The sequence below is a fragment of the Artibeus jamaicensis genome, unplaced genomic scaffold (assembly GCF_021234435.1).
Source record: "Artibeus jamaicensis isolate MK-2021 breed Jamaican fruit bat unplaced genomic scaffold, CSHL_Jam_final contig_388, whole genome shotgun sequence".
NCBI lineage: Eukaryota > Metazoa > Chordata > Mammalia > Chiroptera > Phyllostomidae > Artibeus > Artibeus jamaicensis.
In genome coordinates this window covers 1,157,455-1,182,845 of record NW_026521813.1, presented here as the reverse complement: position 1 = coordinate 1,182,845, position 25,391 = coordinate 1,157,455, and the positions used below count along the sequence as shown (strand labels likewise).

Genomic DNA, 25,391 nt, shown 5'->3' with positions numbered 1-25,391 from the left:
GTAGCCATGTCCTTGTTTGAAGCACCAATGCCAAATAGCCCACTTTCTGTGATAAAGGAAACAATAAATGACTAAGGCGTGCATTTTAATATTAATCTAGTGGAACGTAACAAGGCTGAAGACCCTCAAATGAATAGTTAGAGCAGAGGTGTTCATTCCTGTTTGTTCTCAGAATAATCTTTGGAACTTTAAAAAACACTGATGCCTGCATCCCATGACATTAGAGTCTTGGGAGGTGGGTATGTATATTTGACATTTAGCTGCCGTGGAGAATGCTGGTCCACATACTTATTTGGGAGTCATTTCAAACACATTGGCATGCCCACTGAGGCATTTATGAACCACAGCAGGAAGAATATTGGTTACCTGTTATTTTTAAAATATTAGACAGATGCGGCTAGTACATATTTCCTACGTTGAACCAGTAAAGAGAATGATTTAGTGTTATATTCCCCATTCCCACATCTAATTCTGAAAGCTTTGATTTTTCTCATGGTGTCTACATATTAATCTACTTACTAAATTGTTTTCAGGTGTATTATCTCACTCAAACACTATTCACAAATGTGTGTGCTTCTTTAAAAGGTACCAGAGATTCTGAATTACGAGCTTTTTACGATTCTGCCATTTTTATTATACACATGGTCATGTAACTCCACTATAGTATTATTAATAAAAAAAACCCACCAGGCAAACATATTTTAGATGTAAATACCACATGGCAATGGATGAGAGAAGTATACCACAGGACATTATTTCAAGGTGTTTTGACTTTTAATTCCAATAATTTCTTTTTGTTTTTTCATGAAAGTATTATGTTTTAATAAAACAGTACTTTTTCAAGGACTCTTTCCTAAAGCAAATGAAGTTTTTCTATATAGTATTACTTTGCTTCTATGACATACTAGGTTGAACTTGAATTATTTGAATACAAATTTTCCTGCAAAATTCTCTAGACTAGAAGAGACCATATAAATGCTATTAGATGGTACCTGTGACAAATATTCAGAAAAATTAGTTTGAACTTAATGAAACAATGTTTTGAACTAAATGATTATGTTAAATGTGTGTTATTAGAGCAGAAAGTTATCACTCTTTTTATTATCAACTAATATTTCATCAAATTTCATCAGTCCCTATATTCAGATCATCCTAAAATATAGATAATACATGGATGCTACAAGAAATTTCAAAATATAAGTAATTTGAGACAAAGACTATACCTTTCACAAATGGCTAAAGCCCTAAAATAGGTATCTTTCTATATTGTACTTCTGAGATACATATCTACATTTCAAAATGTTTTACCTGGTATTATATGCCTTTTGCAAATGACACTGAAAATCTCTGAAGCTGGGAGTCCTTACTTGTTCACCAAGGGTCTGAATAAAGGGTTTTCACTGTATGTCTACACAAACACATGCTTATGTTTAACTCAGTGTATTGGCAACTTTGGTCTGCAGACACAAGGGCCATTTATGGTATAAATGATGGAAATGTGCTTCGCTTGCAACAAAGGCCCAAATTATTAAAAGGTAAATGTTACAAAAATAATGGGTAGTGGAAATGTATCTTGAAAACAACCTAGAACATTCATTTTTGCTATACTTTTCTGCATGAAATCGTATTTTAAAAGATAACTTGCAGCACAACTTTTTTTTGGTGACAATTCAATATTTTGTTCTTTTTGTGGGTGTTCTGTTTGTTTGCAGTCAGATGAGTGAGCCTCATAGCGGTTTGACGCTCAAATGTGCCAAGTGTGGAGTAGTTTCAACAACAGCTTTGTCAGCCACCACCGCCAGTAATGCCATGTTAGTCCCAATCATTTACATCTTCTTGTTACAAATCTTTTACAGTGCATGTGAGAAAATGCTATGATGGAAAAAATTCATGTTTGCTAATATTAGAGTTAAGAGCATACTTAAATATTTGTAATTGGCGACTGCCTTTATAACTATTATGGGATTGTCTATAAAAAATAAATAAGACTATCAAATGTTTATCTGTTTTGTGGTTGCCAAGTTAATGATCTTGGTGCCACATAAAATAAGGCTTTGTCGAAGGGGGGTTTGGTCACTGCCTGGAGAGCAGTACACAGCTTCATCATGTTTCCTTCTGTCTCTTAACAGGGCATCCCTTTGGAGCTCCTGTGTGGTGTTGCCCCTCCTGGCTCTGACGTGGATGTCTGCGGTACTGGCCATGACGGACAAACGCTCCATATTGTTTCAAATACTTTTTGCTGTGTTTGATTCATTGCAAGGCTTTGTGATCGTCATGGTCCACTGCATTCTTCGGAGAGAGGTAAGAAATATAATTCTTGGGAGAGAGGCAAATGATGCCTCGTAGAGTAGCTCCTTGTTAACAAATATCTTTTAGTATCGAGATCTTCAGATTAAAGCTAGTCTTCTCTAAAGACAATCATTTGGGAGTTAAAGATAAAATGAAGTTCTAAGGCAAAGTTCAAGAGGGGTCCTTGGACTATGAGAATGATGAATTAAATCATTCATCATTTAATTGATGCGACCCCTGTGCGAGGGGTCCTTGCACAGTTCCCTTGGACTGTGCAAGGGAAAACCCAGCCAGAAGTGCCAAGAACCAGGGAGAGTAGGAGCAAGGGAAACTATGATGGAGTCCTATGTATAAATAAGTCTGTTAGAAAAGTGGGTGGATAAGAGGGTAAAGTGCCATATTTATAAAAATTACAGTTGATAAACATAATGCAATAATATTTCTTAAACCCATTCCCTAATTTGTGCATCTATACACAGCATATTGCCAGCCCCACATACTTAGCTAATTTATATTGAGATGGAAATGTTGAAGATTAATAAACAGTTCTTTGTTCTCTATACTAAGCCTGGGGATCAGGTTACTGTAAAGATGATTTGGATATTTATGCTCAGAAAATACAAGAAAAGTACACAGCAGAGCATGATAGGGAAGAACTGTAAGCTATAATCATAGCATTTCTCCAGGACATGACTGAGGTTATTGTCAGCAGTGAGGGAAGGAGGTGATCCTTCAAAGTTGGGACATTAACTTGCACCAAAACCATCCAAAACAGTGATTGATTTCAGCCTTGATTTGTTGACAGATAAAATATTATTTTCCAATCAATGCAAAAATTATTCAGAGTGTTTGCAAGCACTGACACAGTATTGACAAGGCTTATGAGTCACTTTAGCATTTACTGTGGGGAGGGTGGTAACCAAAACACACAATGACACAGGGCCATGCTAATAACTTTGAGGAAATGGTCTAGGCTGTCATTTTGTATTATCTGTCTTGTTTGAAAATTTTATGTTGTGCAAAAAGACTCATGTGTATCAGCTTACAGCACATAGTTTCACAGTGATGTGTGAAGGTAACCAAAGGTTTTCTTTGTTTGTGTTTGTTTTACCACATTTACCAGATGGGGAAAACAATATTTCTGAGCTACTTTAGTATAATACAGATGGCAGCAGTAAACCCATGTGTGTTCTAAAAACATTATATGCTAAAAAATAATGACTTCATATTGCAAAAAGAGGGTATTTCATCATTTTAAAAATTTGATCTAATTCACAGTTGCCAAGCTTGGCTATTTCCTTATCACAAATTTCTACCTAAAACATCAGCATTAAAAATCTTCCAAGTATCAAGTTCTCTTTTAAAAGATTTTTATTTATTTATTTATTTTTAGAGAGGGGGGAAGGGAGGGAGAAAATAGCTATCAGCTGCCTCTCGCACACCCCCAAGACTGGTGACCCAGACCGCAGCCCAGGCATGTGCCCTGACCTGGAATTGAAACAGCGACCTTTCCATTTGCAGGCCAGAACTCAGTCAATAACACTGAACCATGCCAGCCAGGGCCCAAGCACCAAATTCTTTATAGACCAATGTTAAATAAAATTTAAGAGGAAATTAAATAATTTAGGGCTGTATGTTTCCCAACTATAACTTTTATATGGCTCTTTTGTATTCATCTTATCTTTAATATGTTTAACAAAACTCTTCTGAGTAGACACATGATGTGCATTTTTGATTGACAACTAAGGATGAATGGTATAGGTTTTAAGCAAGATACATGATATATCTACATGCAGTTTTCAAAAGACATTAGTACTCTAGGTGTTAAAGAGGAGAAAAGTGTCCCATCTCTAAGTAAGTCTCAGTGTTTCTTCAAAAATGAGCTTTCACCTGGCTAGGGAGCTGAGTTGGTTAGAGCATCACCCTGCACACCAAAAGGTTGCTGGTTGGACTCCCAGTGGGGACGAGGGCAGGAGACTACAGATCATTGTTTCTCTCACAGCTCTCTCCCCAACATATCCTCAGGGGAGGATTAAAAAAAAAACAACAAGAAATAGCTTTCAAGATAGCATTAGACTATGATCAAAATATTCAGGTTTAAAAAATGACATATCTTGATAGCTTATTATGAAATTTTTGCTGCTTACATGAAGAAAAATATTTGCCACAAATATTCAGTTCTATCAAAACTTTTTTATACTTGCTAATTGGACTGATAACTGTGAAAACATGATTTAAGGATAATTAATTTAAGTCATATGATAAATGCTTCTGCTAAAATAGGTGCCTGCAAATATGTTTTCTGTATTAATGGGGAGTAAAATTATGGTTCTTGGCCCTTTTATTGTTGCATTTGCAATGATTAGTTCAAACTGAATAATTCTATAGCTGGTAAATTAATGGCAGCGTCATAACTTACATTCATTCCAACACTGAAATAAAAAACTGCATATCCAATATTCTCCCATTGACCCTTAAACATAAATACACAGAGATATGAATTATAGGGCAAGTCTCTTTCACAATTCCTGAGAGGAAATTATTACCTAAAAAACCAAATGAGTCTTCTTTAGATTTGTAAATTCCAAGGACCTTATCATAAGGAGGCCTCTTTGGGTTCACAGAAATTTTTTTGACCTTGTAAATGTATATTGCTTGACCATAGCAATGGGTCTACCTCACATTAGCTGTGATTACCCTGCCCTAACACTTACCACAACCCAGGAGAACAGAAGTGTCTCCCCTGTGAATAAAACATTCCACAAAAATACACCAGAGCAAATGGACTAAATGGCTCCCTCTAAAATATTGGGGAATGACTCCCATCTATTAATGTACTTGATAACCTTATTGTCTTTACTGCTGTTTCACTTTAAAATATTTTCTTCACAATAATTTATATGGATTTTTTTCCCTTAAAAGTATGTAAGAAATATTATTTTAAATTTAGAGACTCGGTAAGAGATATACATATTTCTATGTATTTTTAACTTTAAAAATATTCTCACCCAAGGGTATATATTTATTGATATGAGAGAGAGAGAGAAAAACAGCCATTGATTTTGCCCCTTATAGCCCCAAGTGGGTGGAACCCACGACCTAGGTCTGTGCCCTGAATCAAACCTGCAGCCTGTTGGTGAATGGGATGCTGCTCCAACCAACTGAGCCACACAGCCAGGGATCTACTGTATTTTGCCACGTATAATGAGCACTTTTTGCCCAAATTTTTTTAGGAAAAAAGAAGGATGCATATTATGCATGGTATAATGACTACATGCCATGGGTATGATAATGGGTTTAATAATCCCATGTATAACACACATAAAAACATGGGTGCACATTACACATGGCAAGATATGGTATCTATTTTTTATATACACTAACATACTTGGTCGCTTTTAATCTTTAATGATTGTTCCAATGTGAGTTCAAATGGCTTTCCCCATATTTACTTTTGCGATCTTCCTGTGAAAGAGGTGGATGTACACAGGGGAGGAACACAGCCTTGCTGATAAGGAGAAAAGAAATTAAATACGGTAACTGTGCCATTTTAAATGTCATATGTTTGGGGCTTAACTTATCTGAAAGTGCCTTTGCTTTTAGTGGTCCAATTTTGTAACCAAAATTATATCAAGTCAGGAAGGAAGAGAGAAATCACTCTGGTACTGTGAACTCAATTACAGTCCAATTACTCAATTACTTTTTTAAAAAAGCAAATTTATTATTTACATTACAATTTATTATGACCTCTAGAGCTGACATCTTAATAATTAAATTTCATAAAAATTAGTATATTTGAAGATACGGTTTCTTCTTCCGGAGCACCTTTCTCTTTTAAATCCCTTTGGTAGATGCCTCTGACAGAAGAGGCAATAAGAATTTTTTAAAAAAATTAAACCCTCTGATTGATCATATCACTTTCAGTAATAAATCCTCAATGTCAAGCTAATATGTGAAATACCTGGTAAGACTGAATCTAGTCACATGTAGATGCTTTCCTCCCTGGACAAGTCACTTCCTGATTAGAGCATTTGCATTAAACACATGAGGACACTGACTATTTACTGTTATCCACATTGCTATGGAAATTCAAACTACAAGGGAGTTAAGAAATCTTTGAACTAGTTTCTGTTGCTAGGAAACCACTTTCTTGTTGCCTGCACATTCTTCTCATCTCTGGCTGTGCCTGGCTTTAAGACAGTCTTACAGCTTGATATCAGAGGGGGAGATAACAAGATTGTGATCCAAAATAAACTACAATAACCCCTTTCACTACATGGAGGGAAAAAAACAAAGGGCTGAAATGGGTAATTTTGTCGTGTCCCCCTTTGAGGACCCCGTGGCTGTTGTGTACAGTTGGTGGAGGGCCAGCCCCTCTCGTCTCCTTCCCCGGTGCTGGCGGGAGGTCCAGGCTGCACAAGATGCGGTCCCAGATCTTCATCAAACCCATAAAGCTATTTTGCAGCAAAATACTTAGAATAAACATGAGCAGATTTTTCTTTCTCTCTCCCACTTGCCTGTACCACTTACTTTTATTTTTACTTTTTGCCAATTTCCCATTTGGTTTTCATTTCCATAAAGAGTATAGATAAATTAAATAATTTACAAACACATGTCAGTGAATTATAAAACAGACAAGCATCCTTGCCTATCTTATCTAAACTCAATATTCTTCACAAGTAAGACATTTAAAAAATAAATGAAGACAATACTGGTGAAATAACTACCAATAACTGGTGAAATTGCAACTAGAAAAAAGGTCATATTGTAAATGATATAGTTCAGAAGGAGAATTGCATGAAAGTCCGAGCTTAACTATTTGCATAGGTAGGGCTAGTTACACAGTGGAAGGTTTTATCCCTTAATGAGGAGTGGGCAGGACTTTCAGTTGGCCTTTAAAGATGAGGGAGTAGGCGATAGACTTCAAAAATGTAATAGGTCCTGGAGAGGAGGGGAGTGATGCTATGGAGAATCAGGAAGTGGAAGTTCCAAGTAGAGGCAAATGAAGTGTGGTTACTGGGCATGTGGTTTCCACAGAATGAAGTTTATGCTAAATAATAGAAAGTTGATTTTTCTCTGGGACCACCTTGGGTACCTGAAGGCATAAAGCAGGTGATATAATTCTGGACATAGTGTGATATTTTTAATGGCTATAACTGCAGCACCAAGAGAAAGACATACTGATGACACTGAGTATTGATTAAGCAATGTTTTAAAGCTTTCTTGTTTGGAATGTTTAGTTGCCATGGTGAGAGGTCACTGTGAGTAATGTCTTGAAGAAAGTTCAATAGATTGTAAAGAGTGAGTAGCCCAAGGTGTGAGGGTCGTGGTACTCATCCTAACGTTTTTAGCTTGCTCGGAAGAAAGTTGTGTATGAACAAGGTTTTAAGGAGAATGGAGTGGATTGCTAAGAGCTTTACCTTTTTCAGGCTGAATTGAAGGGTCAAGAAGAAATACAGGTACAGCCCTGGCTGGTGTAGCTCAGTGGACTGAGTATGGGCCTGTGGAGCAAAGGGTTGCTGGTTCTATTCCAAGTCAGGGCACATGCTTGGGTTGCAGGCCATGTCCCCAGTAGGGGATACATGAGAGGCAACCACACATAAATAATTCTCTTCCACTCTTTCTCTCTAAAAATGAATTAAAAATTTTTAAAATATGGGTTTAAAGATTTTAAAGGTTTTACAGATTTGTTTTGTTTTTAATACATTAGGACATGTATCTGGAAATGGGAGAATGGCTAAATTTACCACTATAAAGCTGGCCTTTACCAGAACAGGCACCTTTACCTGGGGACACAGACATAACACAAGCAGGGCTGATAAGTTTATATTCCTGTGTACTTTTCCAAAAGTCACCAAACTCCTTCGGCCCACAGCCATTCCATTTGTTAGGCAGAGGAATATAAATCCTTCCTCTCTTTCCACATTGGGTTTTCCTGACTTGGGCATCATGGCAATTCTATCATAAACATTTGCATCTGTCTTACCTGCACATGTGAATCTCTGAATCCCATACAAGGGTTTAGGAGCTTAACAAGATTATATAATCAGATAACTGCAATGGCCCAGTGAACAAACTGAGACACAGAGTTCATGGCAGAAGTCGGCAAACTCTGACATGTCTGTCAGGTAGTGAGTGTCCAACCATGGCTTGCTATCACCCAAAATTCTGAGTCCCTGGCCATATGGACAGGCAAATCCCACTTCACTTCCCTTTCAGAACCCTTAGTTCTGCCTTAAAACATGGTTAAACTAGTGGCAGGAATTGAAAATGTCTTGAATGAAGGTCTAAAATAAATTTAAGAGCTCTGACCAATATGACTCTGTTGGGTGGGAGTTGTCCCACAGAGTGCAAGGCCTCAGGTTTGATTCCTGGTCAGGGCACATGCCTAGGTTGCAGGTTCATCCCTGGGGTCAGGGCATGTACAAGAGACAACCTATCAATGTTTCTCTCTCTCACTGATAACTCTCTCACTCCCTCTCTTTCCCTGTCTCCTTAAAAATAAATATTTTTAACGTTTAAAATTAAAAATGCTCAATGTGCTTAAAAACCCCTATTTAAAAACTTAATCTATGAAATAAGAGGTCATGAATTTTTACTTTTGTCTTCAAAGTGAATGGCATGAGGCTAACGTTGAAATATTTTCTGTGAAGGTCTGGGTGGTAGTGGCTCCCGGGTACCTTCCCATTTCTTTTTTTCTCGCTCACATGCTACAGAAATGCTGTTACATCTTTCAGATCGTGTATGTGAAATGTTGTCTGGGAATGGCATGTGCCCCCCCCCAACTGATGCAAAAAGAAAAAAAACAACAGTGTTTAGATTGAGTGAAAGAGCCTTTAGGTGTAGATTGAGTGAAAGAGCCTTTAGGTGTTGGAGGGTCCAATAGAAAGTCATTAGGACTGAAATTTGCGACTGAAGCCCATATTTTTTCTTCAACCTATAGCAAGTGGTGAGCATTTCTGTTTATTTCCTTATCAGAGAAGTCAGATAATATTTTAATAATGTGAAGTCATTTGTGTTGCTCATGTCACTTGGCATAATACACATAAAATTGAGAACAATCTTACTTGTTCATTTAATGATTACATATGAAATTTAATGATTAAAAAGTACCAAGCCATTTATTCAAATATGAATTGAGAAACAATAGTCAACATTAGAGTCATGAAAAAAATGAAAATACACAACACATAAGAAACTTCCTTTATCTCCAGTAATAATCTCAAATTCTCTCAAGAATGTAACATTATTTCCTTTTTTTTTTTTTTTTGGCTTAAATGATCCTCAGAATAACTGGAGGTAAAACTGTCTTCTTAAAAAGTGAAGATTTGGGGTCTGAGCTACTAGGTGCTAAATACGGAGCTATTTCAAACAGTGCAGCTCTTTCCTGAGATGATTCTCTCAATGGCAAGGCTGCCCAACAGCACCCCGTGCTCCTCCCCAGCAGTCTCCAAAGCTGGCACTGACTTGTGGTCACACTCCACCAAGCTGCCTTCAGAGTGAGGACCAACCGAGAAGTCCTCAGGCTGCTGCTGCAGAGCTGAACAGCTCTCCCCGGGGGAGGCAGACAGGAGCAAGACACACCCTAGCAAACCTCTCTGCACTCCTGTCTCATTCAGGAATCCATCTGCTATAAAAGGTTTTATAGCTTTTCTGGAATGTTTAGAGCAGCACCCAGCAGGAAGTAGTCAGGGTAACTTTAGCGGTCCTCTGGGAGGACACTTTCAGAAGACAGCCTTGACACCTTAGTCTTTCCACCTCGCCTTATTTTTGAAGATGTTTCTGGCCATTCTGTTGTTCATTTTACAACTTGACACTAGAGTTCCTTGAAGTCCCCTGAACACTTTAAGGCTATTTACATATTCATTCTTTACTACTCCCCACCCTGCCCCCATACTTTTTAATCTTCTAGGTATAAATCCAGGTGAAAGACCTATGGCAGAGTTATAAAGACAGGAAATTTTGCAGTCTAGATTTTATTTTTTTAAATGTATGAAAAACCTTATTTATTTTTAATATATTTTATTAATTATGCCATTACAGTTGTTCTATTTCCCCCTTCATTCCCCTCCCCCACTACTCCCCCCTTTAGTTTATGACCATGTGTCTCAAGTTCTTTAGATTCTATATTTCCCATACTATTCTTGCCCTCCCCCCTATCTATTTTCTACCTACCATCTATGCTACTTATTTTCTGTACCTTTTCCCCCTTTCTCCTCCTTCCACTCCCCTGTTGCTAACCCTCCATGTGATCTTCATTTCTATGGTTCTGCTCCTGATCTAGCTGTCCTCTTAGTTTGCTTTTGTTTTTGGTGTGGTTGTTAATAACTGTGAGTTTTCTGTCCTTTGACTGTTCATCTTTTTTATCTTCTTTTTCTTAGGTAAGTCCCTTTAACATTTCATATAATAAGGGCTTGGTGATGATGAACTCCTTGAATTTGCTCTTATCTGAGAAGCACTTTATCTGCCCTTCCATTCTAAATGAAAGCTTTGCTGGATAGAGCAATCTTGGTTGTAGGTCTTTGGGTTTCATGACTTGGAATACTTTTTTCCAGCCCCTTCTTGCCTGTAAGGTCTCTTTTGAGAAATCTTCTGATGGGAACTCCTTTGTAGGTGACTGTCCCCTTCTCTCTTGCTGCTTCTAGGATTCTCTCCTTCATTTTAATCTTGGCTAATGTAATGATGATGTGCCTTGGTGTGTTCCTTCTTGGGTCCAACTTCTTTGGGACTCTCTGAGCTTCCTGGATTTCCTGGAAGTCTATTTCCTTTGCCAGATTGGGGACGTTCTCCTTTATTATTTGTTCAAATAAGTTTTCCACTCGGGGCTATTCCTCTTTCCCTTCTGGTACCCCTACAATTCGGATGTTGGAGCGTTTAAAGATGTCCTGGAGGTTCCTAAGCCTCTCCTCATTTTTTTGAATTCTTGTGTCTTCATATTTTTCTGTTTGGTCATTTTTCCTCCTTCTGGTCTACTCCCTTGATTTGAGTCCCAGTTTCCTTTCCATCACTATTGGTTTCCTTTGCATTACCATTCATTTCAATTAGTTTAGCCTTCATATGTTCCTCTAATTTGTGACTAAAATGAACCAGTTCTGTGAGCATTCTGATCACCAGTGTTTTGAACTGTGCATCTGAAAGTTTGGCTATTTCTTGGCCGCTTAGATGTATTGGCTCTGGGGCTCTGAGTTGTTCTTGAGCCATGTGTTGATCTGTTCATGCCTGTTAAGTATGAGGAGCGGAGCCTTAGTTGTTCACCAGAGAGGGGCCACCCAGGTCGCTGGGTTGTGATGCTGTATGTGGGGGCAGTTCCCCCTGCCGCTTCCTGCCACTGGGGCCTGCTCAGTCTGTCTCACTGGTAGCTCCTTTACCGGTTTATCTGCACTCGAATGTGTGACCTCGATCAACCCTCAGTGGGTCCACCTGCTTCTCCGCACCTGGGATCTGCCCATGGCTGCTGGCGCACTTGGGTCGTGTGCCCAGGTCAGTCCAGTGGGTCTTTCCTGCCCAATCCTGCTCTGCTGCTGGCTCTGCCCCTCTTACAGGTTTGGCTGAAGGGTTCGTTGTTGTCAGACTTCAGTGTAGTTCAATTTTCTGTGGTTTGGCTGTGTTTTTGTTGCTAAAACTTTGTTGTTTTTAAACTTGGTTGTGCGTGAAAGCGCAGTGCTTCCACCTAGGCCTCCATCTTGGCGGAAGTCCCAGTCTAGATTTTAACTGTGTCATAATCTATGTTACATAATTAATGATTCAAGATGGGTCTATTTAAAAATTGCATTTACTATTCCAAGTTTTGAAAACAATGTGATTGCAATGTTATAATGAACTTAGTATCTAAAAATAAATTTTAAAATGTTACCTGAAATAAGAGATTATTAATAAATCACTAGCCTAAAGAACTTAAATAATAAATGTTTGAATATTCTAATGGTTATTTTTCTTCAGTTTCAATCACAAAGCAAGAAAGACACCAACACTGTTACTGTCCAGCGTTGTAAATATGACCCTTGGCACAGATTTTGATTTCAGGGTTATAATGCTAGATCTAGAGTCCATCTTTGCTTGTTTGTTTTCTGCATTTTCTCGTTGGCTGGAATTAAAGTTCTTGCAGACTTTTAAAATTTTTTCGGTTGTTCTCCATTAGTACCATTCACACTGATTGACCAAAGATGTCTCTCTACTTGACTGATATGAAAGTCACTTAATTATCAAAATGTGTTTTCTTTTTGGCTTTTTAAAAAGATTGTTGCTCAAGTACAGTTTTCTGCCTTTTCCCCCATCTCTGTCTACCTCCCTCCTGTTTCCAACCCCCATTATTGTCCATGTGTCCTTTATACTTGTTCCTACAAACCCTTCACCCTTTTCCCCTGAAATTCAAAATGTTTCTACATACCTGCAGATGCACTTTCCCAGTGCTATCTGCCTGAAGCACCCTTTTCTGTAATAAGGAAGCAGCAGTGTGAAATCTAGTCTAATCATTCTTCTCTGATAGTGTTGGACGAATATTTAAGGTTAATCTACCTAGGTTGCATATATGCATTTTTAAGATTTTTTTTAAAACATCAAATGGAACATTTGGAAAAAGTGGAATTGCTCTCACAATTTTTTCTGAATTAGAAGTAACAAGCATTAAAAGTGTTAGAGACTTCTAACACTTAAATTATGGTATATATTACCATTAAAATGACCTTGAAGTTACTAGAGGATTTTTATGCTTTTCTGTTTTATATTTCTTCTAAATAGCATAGACTGACTTACAAAGTTGACATCATTCTACAGTATAGAAATGCCCTTAATCCACTGTCATATTTGGGAGTTTAAGACACTGATTTGTATGTATGTGTAACTATAAAAAAAATAGGGTTTTTTTTTTTCCTGCAAGCTATCAGATAGTTGGTTTTTAAAAGAAGCTTACAAAAGTTGCTTTTGCCTATTTTATTGTGAGACAAAAATATCCTTGACAGCTACACTCTGAAGGTCTAAAAATAGAGTGGTTAGTGAGTACCAGTTAAATTAATGTTTGGTATTACCAAGTGCCACGTTTATATTTTATATATGCTAGTATTCAGAAATAGTAAACAGTCTTTATGTGACAGTTCTCAGAAGGCAGCATTTTCTAACATATTTGTCTCCCTTTATAAATTTGCTTTAACAGTTAACTCAGGACACAAAGTAAAAAATTGGCAGGTACCTCTCTATTGACATTGGTTCTTAGGGCTTTTTTCCCCCTAAAAACATACACTTTTTGAGTGGTTTCTCCAGTCAAATTTCTGCATAACAAATAGTGCTAATTTTTTATTATTATCAATTTTTTATTATTACTATATTACATATCAGGCAACTCCTCATTCTTTTTTTCCCAGCAAATCCCAGATTTAGAAATATTAGAATCAAAGAATGGAAAAGAGGTCAGACAGCTCCCTTAGTTTACCTCTATCGTGGTCTCGTCACCAGGACGAGAACCTGAGGTGGAGAAACACAAGTGGACAAAGGTCTCCTGACTGAACTATTTAGTCATGTCACTTTTCACTTGCAGTTTGGGAACAAGACTGCTAATGACTTATGATACTGGAGAGAGGAGCTGAAAACAACTTAATAGGCCCCAATGTTTCTTTTAATGTTTTATGTATTTATTTTTAGAAAGAGGGGAAGTGAGGGAGAGAAGCATCGATCAGCTGCCCCTCACACGCATCCTGACCAGGGACCAAACCCAAAACCCAGGCAGGTGCCCTGGCCAAGAATGGAACTGGTGATCTTTCATTTTGTGGGCTGCTGCCCATGCAACTGAGCCATGCCGGTGTGGGCTGGGCTCCGATTTTTTCTGTCTAACACATATGCTGTGTACGTCTCACAACAAAACAGTGCCAGGATATTTTGTATCAGTGCTTTTTAAGGTAAACATCATTATATGTTGTACCTTGGCAGTCTCTCCAATGCTGCCTCAGCAAAACAGGCGGAATGCCACTGCATCCATGCATTGTTAACCCAGTAAAACAGATTATAATAAACTAGAAGGAGAATGCCAATATTGTGAAGTCAGAACAACAAAATATGAGTAAAATGACTTTGCCATTGGCTGAGCTCAGAAGCTACCTGTAAGGATGTTTATCAACAGCTTGTTAGGAGTCTAATGAGCCACAGAAAGCGGAAAGCACACACTGATGGCAGAGGCATCATGTGATCAGAATAACTATGGATCCTGTGTTTGTTGTTCATCTATTTATGTATATTCACTTGTTTAATAAAAGGTATAATGTTCTTTGAATTTCCTTGTGATATGTTTGATCTTTACTCTGAATTCAGTTGTGAATGGGTATTATGGAAGTTTGGTTTTTCCAAGAGACTTTTTATCCCCTCCCCTAAGGCAATCAATCAGAAACAAAACCATTTTATCTTTTTGTTTTACTGTGTTTTAATGTCAGGATGTATAGCACCTGAAGGGAGACAAGAAATAGTCTCACCAGTAGGTCCCCTTGCACTAGACATAAAAGGAAAATCCCCAAATCTATGTCAGTCGAAAGATCACTGAGTAATCTCATTTTTCACAACCTGTAGAGATGTTATAAAGATCGCTCCATACCAAACAGTAAATCCCCCTTGAAAGACACATCTTGTTTGTAACAGTGGGAATAAATCTGCCTTCTGGTGAGAATTATTAGTGTTGAGCCAGACATAGCCATTTGGATGGCTGAGGAGTCCCCAGCACTTCCCTCTATAGACTGTGACAAGTGATAAATTTCCTTGGCATAGAGCAAAGTCTAGGTGCACCAGGAGTTGCATTAGGAAGTAAACAAAATGGGTATCGGGTTATAAAGACAGTGATAACTGCTTTCTCAGCAGACATTATCTGATCATTCCTAAGAGAGAAGAAAATTAACGTTTGTCATTTTTTTCCACAGGTTCAGGATGCATTTAGATGCCGACTGAGAAACTGTCAGGATCCAATCAATGCCGATTCTTCAAGTTCTTTTCCTAATGGGCATGCTCAAATCATGGTAAGCTTTTATTTTCCCTCCGATTGTCAACTGAGTTATGGTTTCTCCAAAGAATAAGGAGATATTCTTTTTTGATATAGTAAATAGCTTTTTTTGTTGTTGTTCAAGTACAGTTGTTTCCATTTTCCCCCACCTCCAATATTCTTATGCAAAATAGTGTCAATGTCCCATTTTGAGTGACTTTGGCTTTAGTTCATTAACAGACTTAGACCACTGGTGCCAGATAACTATTCTGCCTGGATTGCTTAGGAGTCTAGGATCTGCTACCGGCCCCGTGGCATAGTGAGTGTCAAACTTCTGTGCTACACCAGAGAGTATTTTCATTCTTGCATGGAGTTAGGGATAATAATCTGTCAATCTGTCCATCTAGGATCTTGTTCGTTTACAGATGAGAACTATGGACCTGTACTTCTAGTCTTAAAGCAATGGTTCTCAGCCTTGGTTGCACATTAGAATCCATTGGAATCCACTCTCCAGACCAATGAGATCAGAATCTCTGGGTTGCAACCCAGGTGTGGGTGGTTCCAATGCACGGCCTCCCATGAGAACTGCCCTAAACCAGAAAGGGTAGCCACACTTCCAGTAAAAGTCAGTTACTGTACGTGAGCTTGGACTGTTGTTGGGATTAAGGGGTACTTGAGACATAACCACTATGGTATATTTTAAAAATAATTTTTAAACTGTCATTAAAATCAAGAGGGCTTTTTTATAATATATACTCAAGGGTGTTCAACCTTTTGTTGTCTTGGGCTACACATTAAATACATTGTGACACATAATTCAAAAAAATCTCATGATATTTTAAGTAAATTTACAATTTTGTGTTGGGCCACATTCAAAACCACCCTGAGCTCCATGTGGCCCACGGGCCACAGGTTGGACACCCCTGTTTTATTACATAAAAATCTTTTATTACTAAATCATAAAATGTAATTCTGTAACATAACAATATCACACTCAAGCACACTATATGACATTTTAGGTGAAACGTTCAAACTGCTGTCCATCTCATGTGAGACATTCACGTACCCTACCAACCACATTCAGTGGTGTAACTTCTGCTGCGCCCTGTATATTTTTAATGAAATGTATTGGGGCCCGCACTGGTTTATAGTAGTAAGTTTCAGGTGTACAGCTTTATGATATATATTCCATTGTGTGTTTACCACTCAAAGTCCAGTCTTCTTCCGTCACCATATACTTGCCCCCCTTTACCCTCTTTGTCCTCCCCTCACTCTGCTTTCCTTCTGGTGACCACCAGAATGCTGTATCTTATGGGTTTGTTGCTTTTTATTTTGCATCCCACATATGAATGAAATCATATAGTCCTTGCATTTGATTTATTAATGCTTTTTTGTTAGGCAACATAAAAATAGTCCAAATGATATGCTAGTAACATTTAAGTAATACTTCAGAAGGAATAATTAATTCCTTATTAGAAACAAGATAAATACTAATTTTGTGAATTTAAAATATTAAATGGTCTAATTTAATTTTACTATTATAAAAATAAATGGATTTATGTAAAATAGAAGTTTGAGGAAATCATGAGGGTGGAACTAAACTCCAGAAGCTTCTAGACCAGATTCGTGTTGCTTCATCTTCAATTTTAATTCCTAAGCCTGAAAGCCTTTTGTCACATTTAAGTGAAAATGCATCATTAGAAAAGTCTGGTTTGACTATTGAGGGTTTGACAGAGCTGTACTATAAGATACTACATTGCAAATAATATATGCAAAGTGAATGCTTTAAAAATACAAAGACATTTATTGAAGAATATTTGTAATAGTGCCCATTTTAATCTTTTCACTATGGTTTAAGGAATTGCCTTAAAATTCTGGCCTTGAAGATGACAATGGGTATTGTATTGCCTTATCAAAATTGTGTGTCATGTTCCCATTGATTTTATTCAACATTTGGTCTCTAGGAAATACTCTTGAAAACAATTTGATTATTCCTTAAGAAAATTTCTTTGTACAAAACAATAACCTGGTAATACCTGGTCAGATATCTGTAAACTTCAGATAATCTGGTTACTAAGAGTTACTTGATGTCTATATTGAATGATGATTCTGTGCCATATTATTTCTTGTTACAGACAGACTTTGAAAAGGATGTAGACATTGCTTGTCGGTCAGGTAAGAATATTTGAATTTTGAAACTGTAATCATTAGAGATATTAAATCATTTTTCATGGATTTTGATTTTAAAGAAAATGCTATGGTTTGCGCATCACATATATATATATGGTGAATAGAATACTCAGTTCTATTCATAAATAAAATTTTTCAAATAGAAATATTGTACTGTAATAGCAGAATGGGGGTGGAGAGGGAATGAGAGAGACAGCAGGAAATGGAAAACTAAGAAGGGTTCGTTGGGAGCACTATGGCAGCAGGACAGCACTGACTTGAAAACATAAGCCTCCCTGTTCCACCGTTTACTTACTGACCATCAAGTGTAACCCCCTTCCGTCTAGGCCCTCTGAACCCTCAGTTTCCTCATAGCTGGAAATTGGGTTGTTGTTGTAAGGGTGAAATAACACTGTATATATGTGTACCATAGCTGCTGCTGTTCTATTTTTAGAAGAAATAAGAAGAAACCAGCAGCACATCCTGCCTATAGCACTAGTATCCCATTGACATTGTTTCTGATGGTTGTCCTTCTGCCTGGGGCTAAGATCTCACCAAGAGTAGATGACTCAAGAGTTTTAAAGGAAACCACACTTCATTTTTTGGATGATTCCTGTTGGTCAAATGCTCCTTTATCTGGGGACAAAAATCTGCCTGATTTTACTTTTTATTCATTGGTTTTACTGTTGCCTTCTAGAACAAGAGTGAATAGCAACTCTATCAAAACATCCCAATATTTGAGAGCAAATATCATTTAGCCTAATCTAAGTCTTTCTTCTCTAGTCTAAACAAACCGTGTTTCCTCATGCATCCTCACAGCACTTTTCCAGGCAGGCATGGTGCCCCCAGTAGCCTCCTATTTGTTCATTTTAAATCATGGTGACCAAATGTACACATATGTATCCAGCACTTACCACAATTGGCTCTGATACTAATGCTATCTACATTTGCATCTGAGTACATAGCAGCTGATACAATACTAGTGTCAACTAGTTGTCATCTAAAAATCTCCAAAACTTTTTGTAGTAGCAGTCAGGGCTTTCCAAGTCTAAAGTTTTGTAAAGGCTGTGTTTGTTTTGTTGCTATTCAATTTTTTGTTTTGTTTTTCCTCTTGGAAGAAAAGCCTGTACTTCACACTTATCTCTATTTGCTATTTTCTTACCAGTGTCAGGTTAGCATTCTATTAATTTGAAATTTGCCATTGAAAGTTTGATTAGAATATCTTGTAAACCTTCACCAAAACTGTCAATAAAAGAAGTAAATGGGATGAGAATGAGTCCCAAACCCTGCTCTGTAAGGCACCCCGCACCTACCACATTCAGACTCCCTCTAAGTGTAGTTTGCAAATTCAACTCATAACCATTAAACATCTATGCACAGTCTGAGAACACAGAGTTGTCATAATCACAAGAATATGAGAGGATAATCTCACAGTCTCGTTACTTCATGTAGAGTATCATCATAGCAGAACAGTAGAATAACTCATTATTTGAGTTATAATATCCTGTCCTGTTTAATATTTAACAAAATATTGCTAAGACAGTGTTTGGTTTCTCAAATTTACCTTTTCCCTTGCTTTATCCACTTTCCATAATTCATCACTAGCCATGATCTCAGGTTTCACATCTGTGCTCCAAGATGGTATGTGATTTGTCTGGGCCTGATAGCCTGAATTTATTTAATTCCTAGCCAACCTTCAATTTAGTCTTCTTCCTAATCCTTTTGGTGTATTCTTTATGTTTCTCCTTGATAAAGAAGCATAATATAAGCAGTTTTGTTTTCTTTTACCAGCTATTGACATTAAACCAGTGGTTGTCAAAGTGTGGTCCCCAGATCAGCAGAGTTAGTGTCGCCTGGGAACTTGTTAGAAATGGAAACTTTCAAGCTCTACCCAGACCTGCTGTGGGGCTGGTGATCAGCATTTTTACCTGCCAGCCAGATAACTCAGTTGCATTCTAACACTGGAGAACCACTGTATTAACCCGTCCCAATCCAAGCTGTGATCTCATTTAAGCATCCATTTTTATAATCTTCTGTTAATTTACCTATTTTTTCCAAAATTCACTGCATTCTGAGATTTAGTATTTCTAATACAGACCAGCACCATTATGTTATTAGAAACGATTGTTTTGACTGTTTTCATTTTCTGTCTGTGCCCATTTTAGCTGAGTTAATCAGGAACTTGCCTCTAAGTTTTTCTAGAGATTTCTGTCCATATTGAGGTTCATTGAAATGTAAGTCTCAATTCATGGACTCAGTAATTTTTCTCAAAGTTTTGTTGAAATTCACTTTCCCAAAAGTGAAGTATATCTGGTTGTATAAGTTATTCAGGTATGTTTTGTTTTGTTTTGTTTGCATTTTGCCTTTTACAGTTTGAGTAACTTCCCTCAAAAGTCCCATCACTTCAAATTTCTGTTTGTAGGTGGTGTGCATTTTTTATGTTGTATATTCACATTTTGTGTATCCACTTTCAGCAAGTCTAAGAGGCTGATGTTATTTAATATTGAGTTGACACTACTTGATATGAAGACTTATCTTTCCCCAAATATTTAAGATACTCAAATTTTCAATAAAGATAACTATGTCATTTGATCAAAATGTGCTGATTATAACTATGTCTTATAACATTTATATGAAATTAAATGAATCCTGTACAAATCCACATTTTGAAATCAATATTAAATACTAAAATTTCTTTTATAGTTCATAATATATTCATGAAGGTATAAAATTGTATGTTCTTCATATAATATGGTAAGTTGTTATAACTAGCCTTTAATTTTTTCTGCTGTAAATTTTGGATTAATTTTTACATACAGTTAAGGATTAAAAGTATTCTCCCATGAATATGGAGATTTTTTAAGTACTTTATTAAATGTATTATTTTAACATACTTTGCTCTTTAGTATTTTCATGTAAATTGTTCTTGCCAACCACAATTTATTACCAATATAATATTTTAAGAGATTTAGAACTAACTCTCTTAAATTATTCTAGTACAAAAGTCACAACAAAATTGTGGATTAATAAAAAATACCTACAAGTAACATGATTTGGGGGTCTAAAGTAAAGAGACCTAATACAAGAATTGCAATATCTTTAAAGATAAAAGATACTCTATGAATGATGCATGTTTTGAAATAATTTTGAAGGCATCTCTTTTGTAATAGGGAAACACATTTATAGTCTGTTTTCTAACCCCTGCTGTAATGCACAGTAATTATGACGCTATTTGATAACTGAGTAATAATGGGTTAAATTTAGTATATCTGAAACTTCTCAAGCAGAGACAATAAACCAAATAGTTTACAGTTATCTATGCCTAATGGAACTTTCGATGGCAGCTGCTGTGCTTTGTAGATAGAGCAGCATTAGGTGCACAGGTTGAGCCAGCTTGCACACAGTGCTTTCAATACCAAAATTACTGAGGGGATTTCTTCAGAGTTTTATTCTTTTATACCTCAAAACTGAGAGTTGCTCACACCTAAGCATGCTTAGAGTCATTCTGCCTCTATTTTGCATGAAATATGGCTTTCTTTTTTTTTCCTTTAAAGATTGCATATATTTATTTTTGGAGAGACAGAAAGGAAGGTAGTAAGAAAGGGAGAGAAATGTCAATGTGAAAGAGATACATCCATCAGCTGCCCCTCTTGCACCCCCAAAATGGGGACCTGGTCTGCAACCCAGCCATGTGCCCTAACTGGGAATTAAACCGGTGACCTTTGGGTTTGCAGAATGATGCCCAGTCCACCCATCCACACTGGTCAGGTCTATGGCTTTCTTTTTATGGAAGCAAAAAACACATGAAAATATATTTTAATAAAGAATTCTGAACTCTTTCATTGAATATTTTGTTTTTCTTTGTTATGCTCTATGTATTCATTTTGTTCCCTCTCTTGCTATAAGTTATGCATTTTAAATTTTTTTCTGAGTCATTATTTTTCAGATTTAAAATGGAGTTTTCAGAAGCTCAGACAGGATTTTTGTGTTTGTGTGCTTAAACTCATTTGGCAATTTTAGTATTCCCTCAAGGGCATTCTAGCATATGGATTTATCTTGTAAAAAAAATTCCTTTTCCTACATGGAACTGAAGATGATAAATACTTTTGAACTCTGCATCTACCTTGACCATATGGACTTCATAGATAAAACTGCTCATTAATTTTCAACATGCATAATTTTTGGAGGGACTTCTGATGCAGTGGTGAATTCTTATTGATTGCCTCTTTCAAGAAATATTTCATGATTACAACTTGTAGAATACTTAGGAGGAAAGCCTTTACAAAAAAAGTAAAATTCATCTGAAATATTGGGTTGGCCAAAAAGTTCATTTGTGTTTTTCCATACGATGGCTCTAGTAGTGCTTAGTTATCTTTAACTTCATTCAAAACACTATTGTTAGATTGTATTGTGACAGCTGTCATATCAACATGCATTTAAAAATTATGAAAATTGGTGAATTTCTGTGTAGCCATTTTAATATTGAAGATGGAAGGAAATGCACATTTTCAGCATATTATGCTTTATTATTTCAAGAAAGTTTAACACAACTGAAACATGAAAGGAGAAAAAAACATCTGTGCATTGTATGGAGAAGGTGCTGTGATTGATTGATTGAATTTGTCAAAAGTGGTTTATGAAGTTTCCTGCTGGACATTTCTCCCAGGACAATGCTCCACGGTCAGGTAGGCCAGTTGATAGTGATCAAATTGAGACATTAATCGATGTCAATCAACATTATACCATGTGAGAGATTGCCAATATACTCAAAATATCCAAGTCAATAAAGTTATTTGTGAAAATAAAAATGTCTTTTCTTTTATGGAAAAACCATATACACTTTTTGCCCAATCCAATATATCCATGATGTTATAAAATCCTATGTAGCAGAATGATGGAGAAAACTTCTCTGGTAATCTGCCTTTCCCCTGAAAAGTTATGCAGAGTTGTTTAAGATAGGGAACTGAGTTTTTTTAAACTGTGGGCTACATAAGACCTATGAGAGTCTATCAGAATCAATAAAGAGTGATTGAGTCATCTGGCCCATATACAAACAGTAGATGTGTAATTTTTAAAGTAATAACTGAGGAAATTAGTAGAAAAAGAACAAAATATAATAATGAAAAGTAAACATTCATTATTCCTCTGGTTCAAACTTCCGTATTTGAATCCACAGTTCTTCATAAGGATATTGGTCCTTGCCGAGCAGCAACAATAACAGGGACACTCTCCAGGATTTCTTTAAATGATGATGAAGAAGAAAAGGGAACAAACCCTGAAGAGCTAAGTTATTCAACACTGCCTGGAAATGTCATTTCTAAAGTCATCATCCAGCAACCCACGGGTCTGCATATGCCCATGAGTATGAATGAGCTGGGCAATCAATGTTTAAAAAAAGAGAACAGTGAATTGCGGAGAACTGTGTACTTATGTACAGATGATAATTTGAGAGGGGCTGATATGGACATAGTCCATCCTCAGGAAAGAATGATGGAAAGTGACTATATTGTGATGCCCAGAAGTTCTGTAAATACCCAGCCATCATTGAAAGAGGAAAGCAAAATGAATATTGGCATGGAAACGCTGCCACATGAAAGGCTATTGCACTACAAAGTAAATCCTGAATTCAACATGAATCCCCCTGTTATGGACCAGTTCAATATGAACTTAGATCAACACCTCGCACCCCAGGAACATATGCAGAATTTACCCTTTGAGCCCCGCACAGCTGTGAAGAATTTCATGGCCACTGAATTGGATGATAATGCAGGACTATCAAGAAGTGAAACTGGGTCGACCATATCAATGAGTTCTTTAGAGGTAAGCAATCGAATAAACTTTTTCTTGGCATTTGAAGTATATAGAGAGAGAATGAGAGAGACTGATTCATGTGGTACCGAGCTGAGGGAGAAGAGTCACATTAGCTTTTACAGGTGTGTGTCAAGAGTTTTTGGCATGTTGGGATTAGAACATTCTGGAAGTATGTTTTTTCCAGTAGTGTATCAGAATCATCTTTCTCAGTATCATATTTTTAAAAAGGAACCCTCTATATTTACAGATACCTTAGAAGTCATAGTTCTTCATAAACCAAGTAGAGCACTTATAAAGAAAAACAACCCAGAAGACCCGCCTGACATCTCTCAGGCACTAAAGGCCTTTTGGTGGTTAAAGAAGTTTCTAGACTACAAACTTAACCAAGACCTGGATTTTTCTGTATGAGGGCAGCTGTTGACAAAATTGGAATGTGACTATAAGGTCTACCATTACACTGATTATAAACTATTATTATGTTAGATCAGTATCTCTCAGAGTAAATGTTTTGTTGCTCTCAGCTCTTGCAGAATGGTGATCACTAAAATTTTTGGTCTTTAAGTGTGACCTCTCGGGGGCATATAAATTAAACAGCCTAGGAGTCAAGTCTCTGAGGTCCAACCACATGGCTTTGGTAAAGGAACAAACTACTGTTTCTTTTTCACCCATAAATTAAATAGAGAATAGTCAATAGCTATCAAAATCATTCATATTGTATTATTACAATCAAGTAAGATATAAGGAATATAATGTCTTCTGACATACATCCTTTTACTGTTTTGTATGTGACTTTTATATCCTTTACTTTGAATCATGCTGTAAAATCGCTGCTGATATATTTGCCTGTGTTCAGTATACAATACAATACATGCATTCTTTTATATGTAGTACCAATTGTTTTAGTGTAAGATTATTTCATAAGACACTATAATTAGTAACCTACCCTTTCTATCAGATGAATGCCGGTAATCCTTTGTTCTGGTGTTCCAAAGTGCCCAGAGGCAATTGTCTCTTCCTTCCCTCACAAAGTCATGTCTTATACTACATTGAAACAGAGAAATCCTGAAAGGCTAGACTAACTTGGTGAGTGGTGTTACTCTGCAGTTTTTTTTCACACTGAATCAAGAACACTTTAGATGAGAATGTAGATGGGATTTAAAATAAATCCCTAAATTCTACATCAATCTTAAATGAAATTGGATTTCTGAGACTTATCCTTCACAACCAGAGAGGCCCAGGGGCAGTGAGGCCAAGTTCACTTCAGAGCGGCTGGCTAGAGCACCTTCAAGCAAAGGCCTTCAGTCATTTTGCATTAGCAGAATAGCTACTGTTTCTCTATTTCTAATTTGCATACGTATCACAGAGCCTAGCGGGTCTACTCTAACAATGACCACATAAGCATAAACTACATAATGTTTATACAAAAATCACAAAAGTTTTAAAAAAGGTTTTCACTGAATATGTATGTAATAACATAACATCATAAATAATCATAATTCAGATGCACTACTGGAAAAATCATGGCCATATGGAGTCTTCTGTATAGAACAGCTTTTTAGATGTGCTAAGGAGGTTAGAATGGAATTACATTAAATGCTTCTCTTAATATAAAAATACATCTAAAAGCTTAAAATCTGTCTGGGTTTGATATTGTACAGGTTGTGTGTGCTTGAACAATAGACTATATCAAAGTACTGTTTGTTAGTTGGTAATTTTTTCAAATCTCTATATCCTTATTATTAAGTATAAGCATAATATATAGCTCTGATTCAGCCAAAGATCTGCATTTGAATGACTTAGAGATCACAAGGCTTGTATCTTAGAAAGAACATTTGGAATTCATAATGGAAACTCAGTTCCTCATTTACATTCTTTAAAAGAGTTCAATAGTTAGTTTAATAGTTAATAATTGCTTGCAGTGACCATTTTAGGAGACAGCTAGCTGAAAGAGAATATATAGATGTGGGAATGAATAATAAAACTTAGCATTTATATAGCATCTTTCATTAGCAGAGCCTCAAATCACCTTAAAAACATGAATTAATCTTTACAACACTTTTGCGCAATGGATAAGTTGTTATAATCCTTAAAGTCAAGTCATTTGTTCAAGGTTACAGAGCAAGCACATAGCGAATCTTTGAGTAGAATCTTTCTGTCCTGATCAATTTTA

The 25,391-nt window shown here is 36.7% G+C and overlaps 1 protein-coding gene across 1 annotated transcript in view; it reads left to right on the top strand.

The window, feature by feature from the left end:
* ADGRB3 (adhesion G protein-coupled receptor B3) overlaps positions 1-25,391 on the top strand; it is a 736,029-nt gene that overhangs the window by 685,927 nt on the left and 24,711 nt on the right. The window contains exons 24-28 of the mRNA XM_037139787.2: positions 1,713-1,811; positions 2,130-2,301; positions 15,183-15,278; positions 17,377-17,416; positions 22,587-23,230. Of these exons, the coding sequence (XP_036995682.2) occupies positions 1,713-1,811; positions 2,130-2,301; positions 15,183-15,278; positions 17,377-17,416; positions 22,587-23,230 (1,051 nt within the window). The remainder of the gene's footprint in view (positions 1-1,712; positions 1,812-2,129; positions 2,302-15,182; positions 15,279-17,376; positions 17,417-22,586; positions 23,231-25,391) is intronic.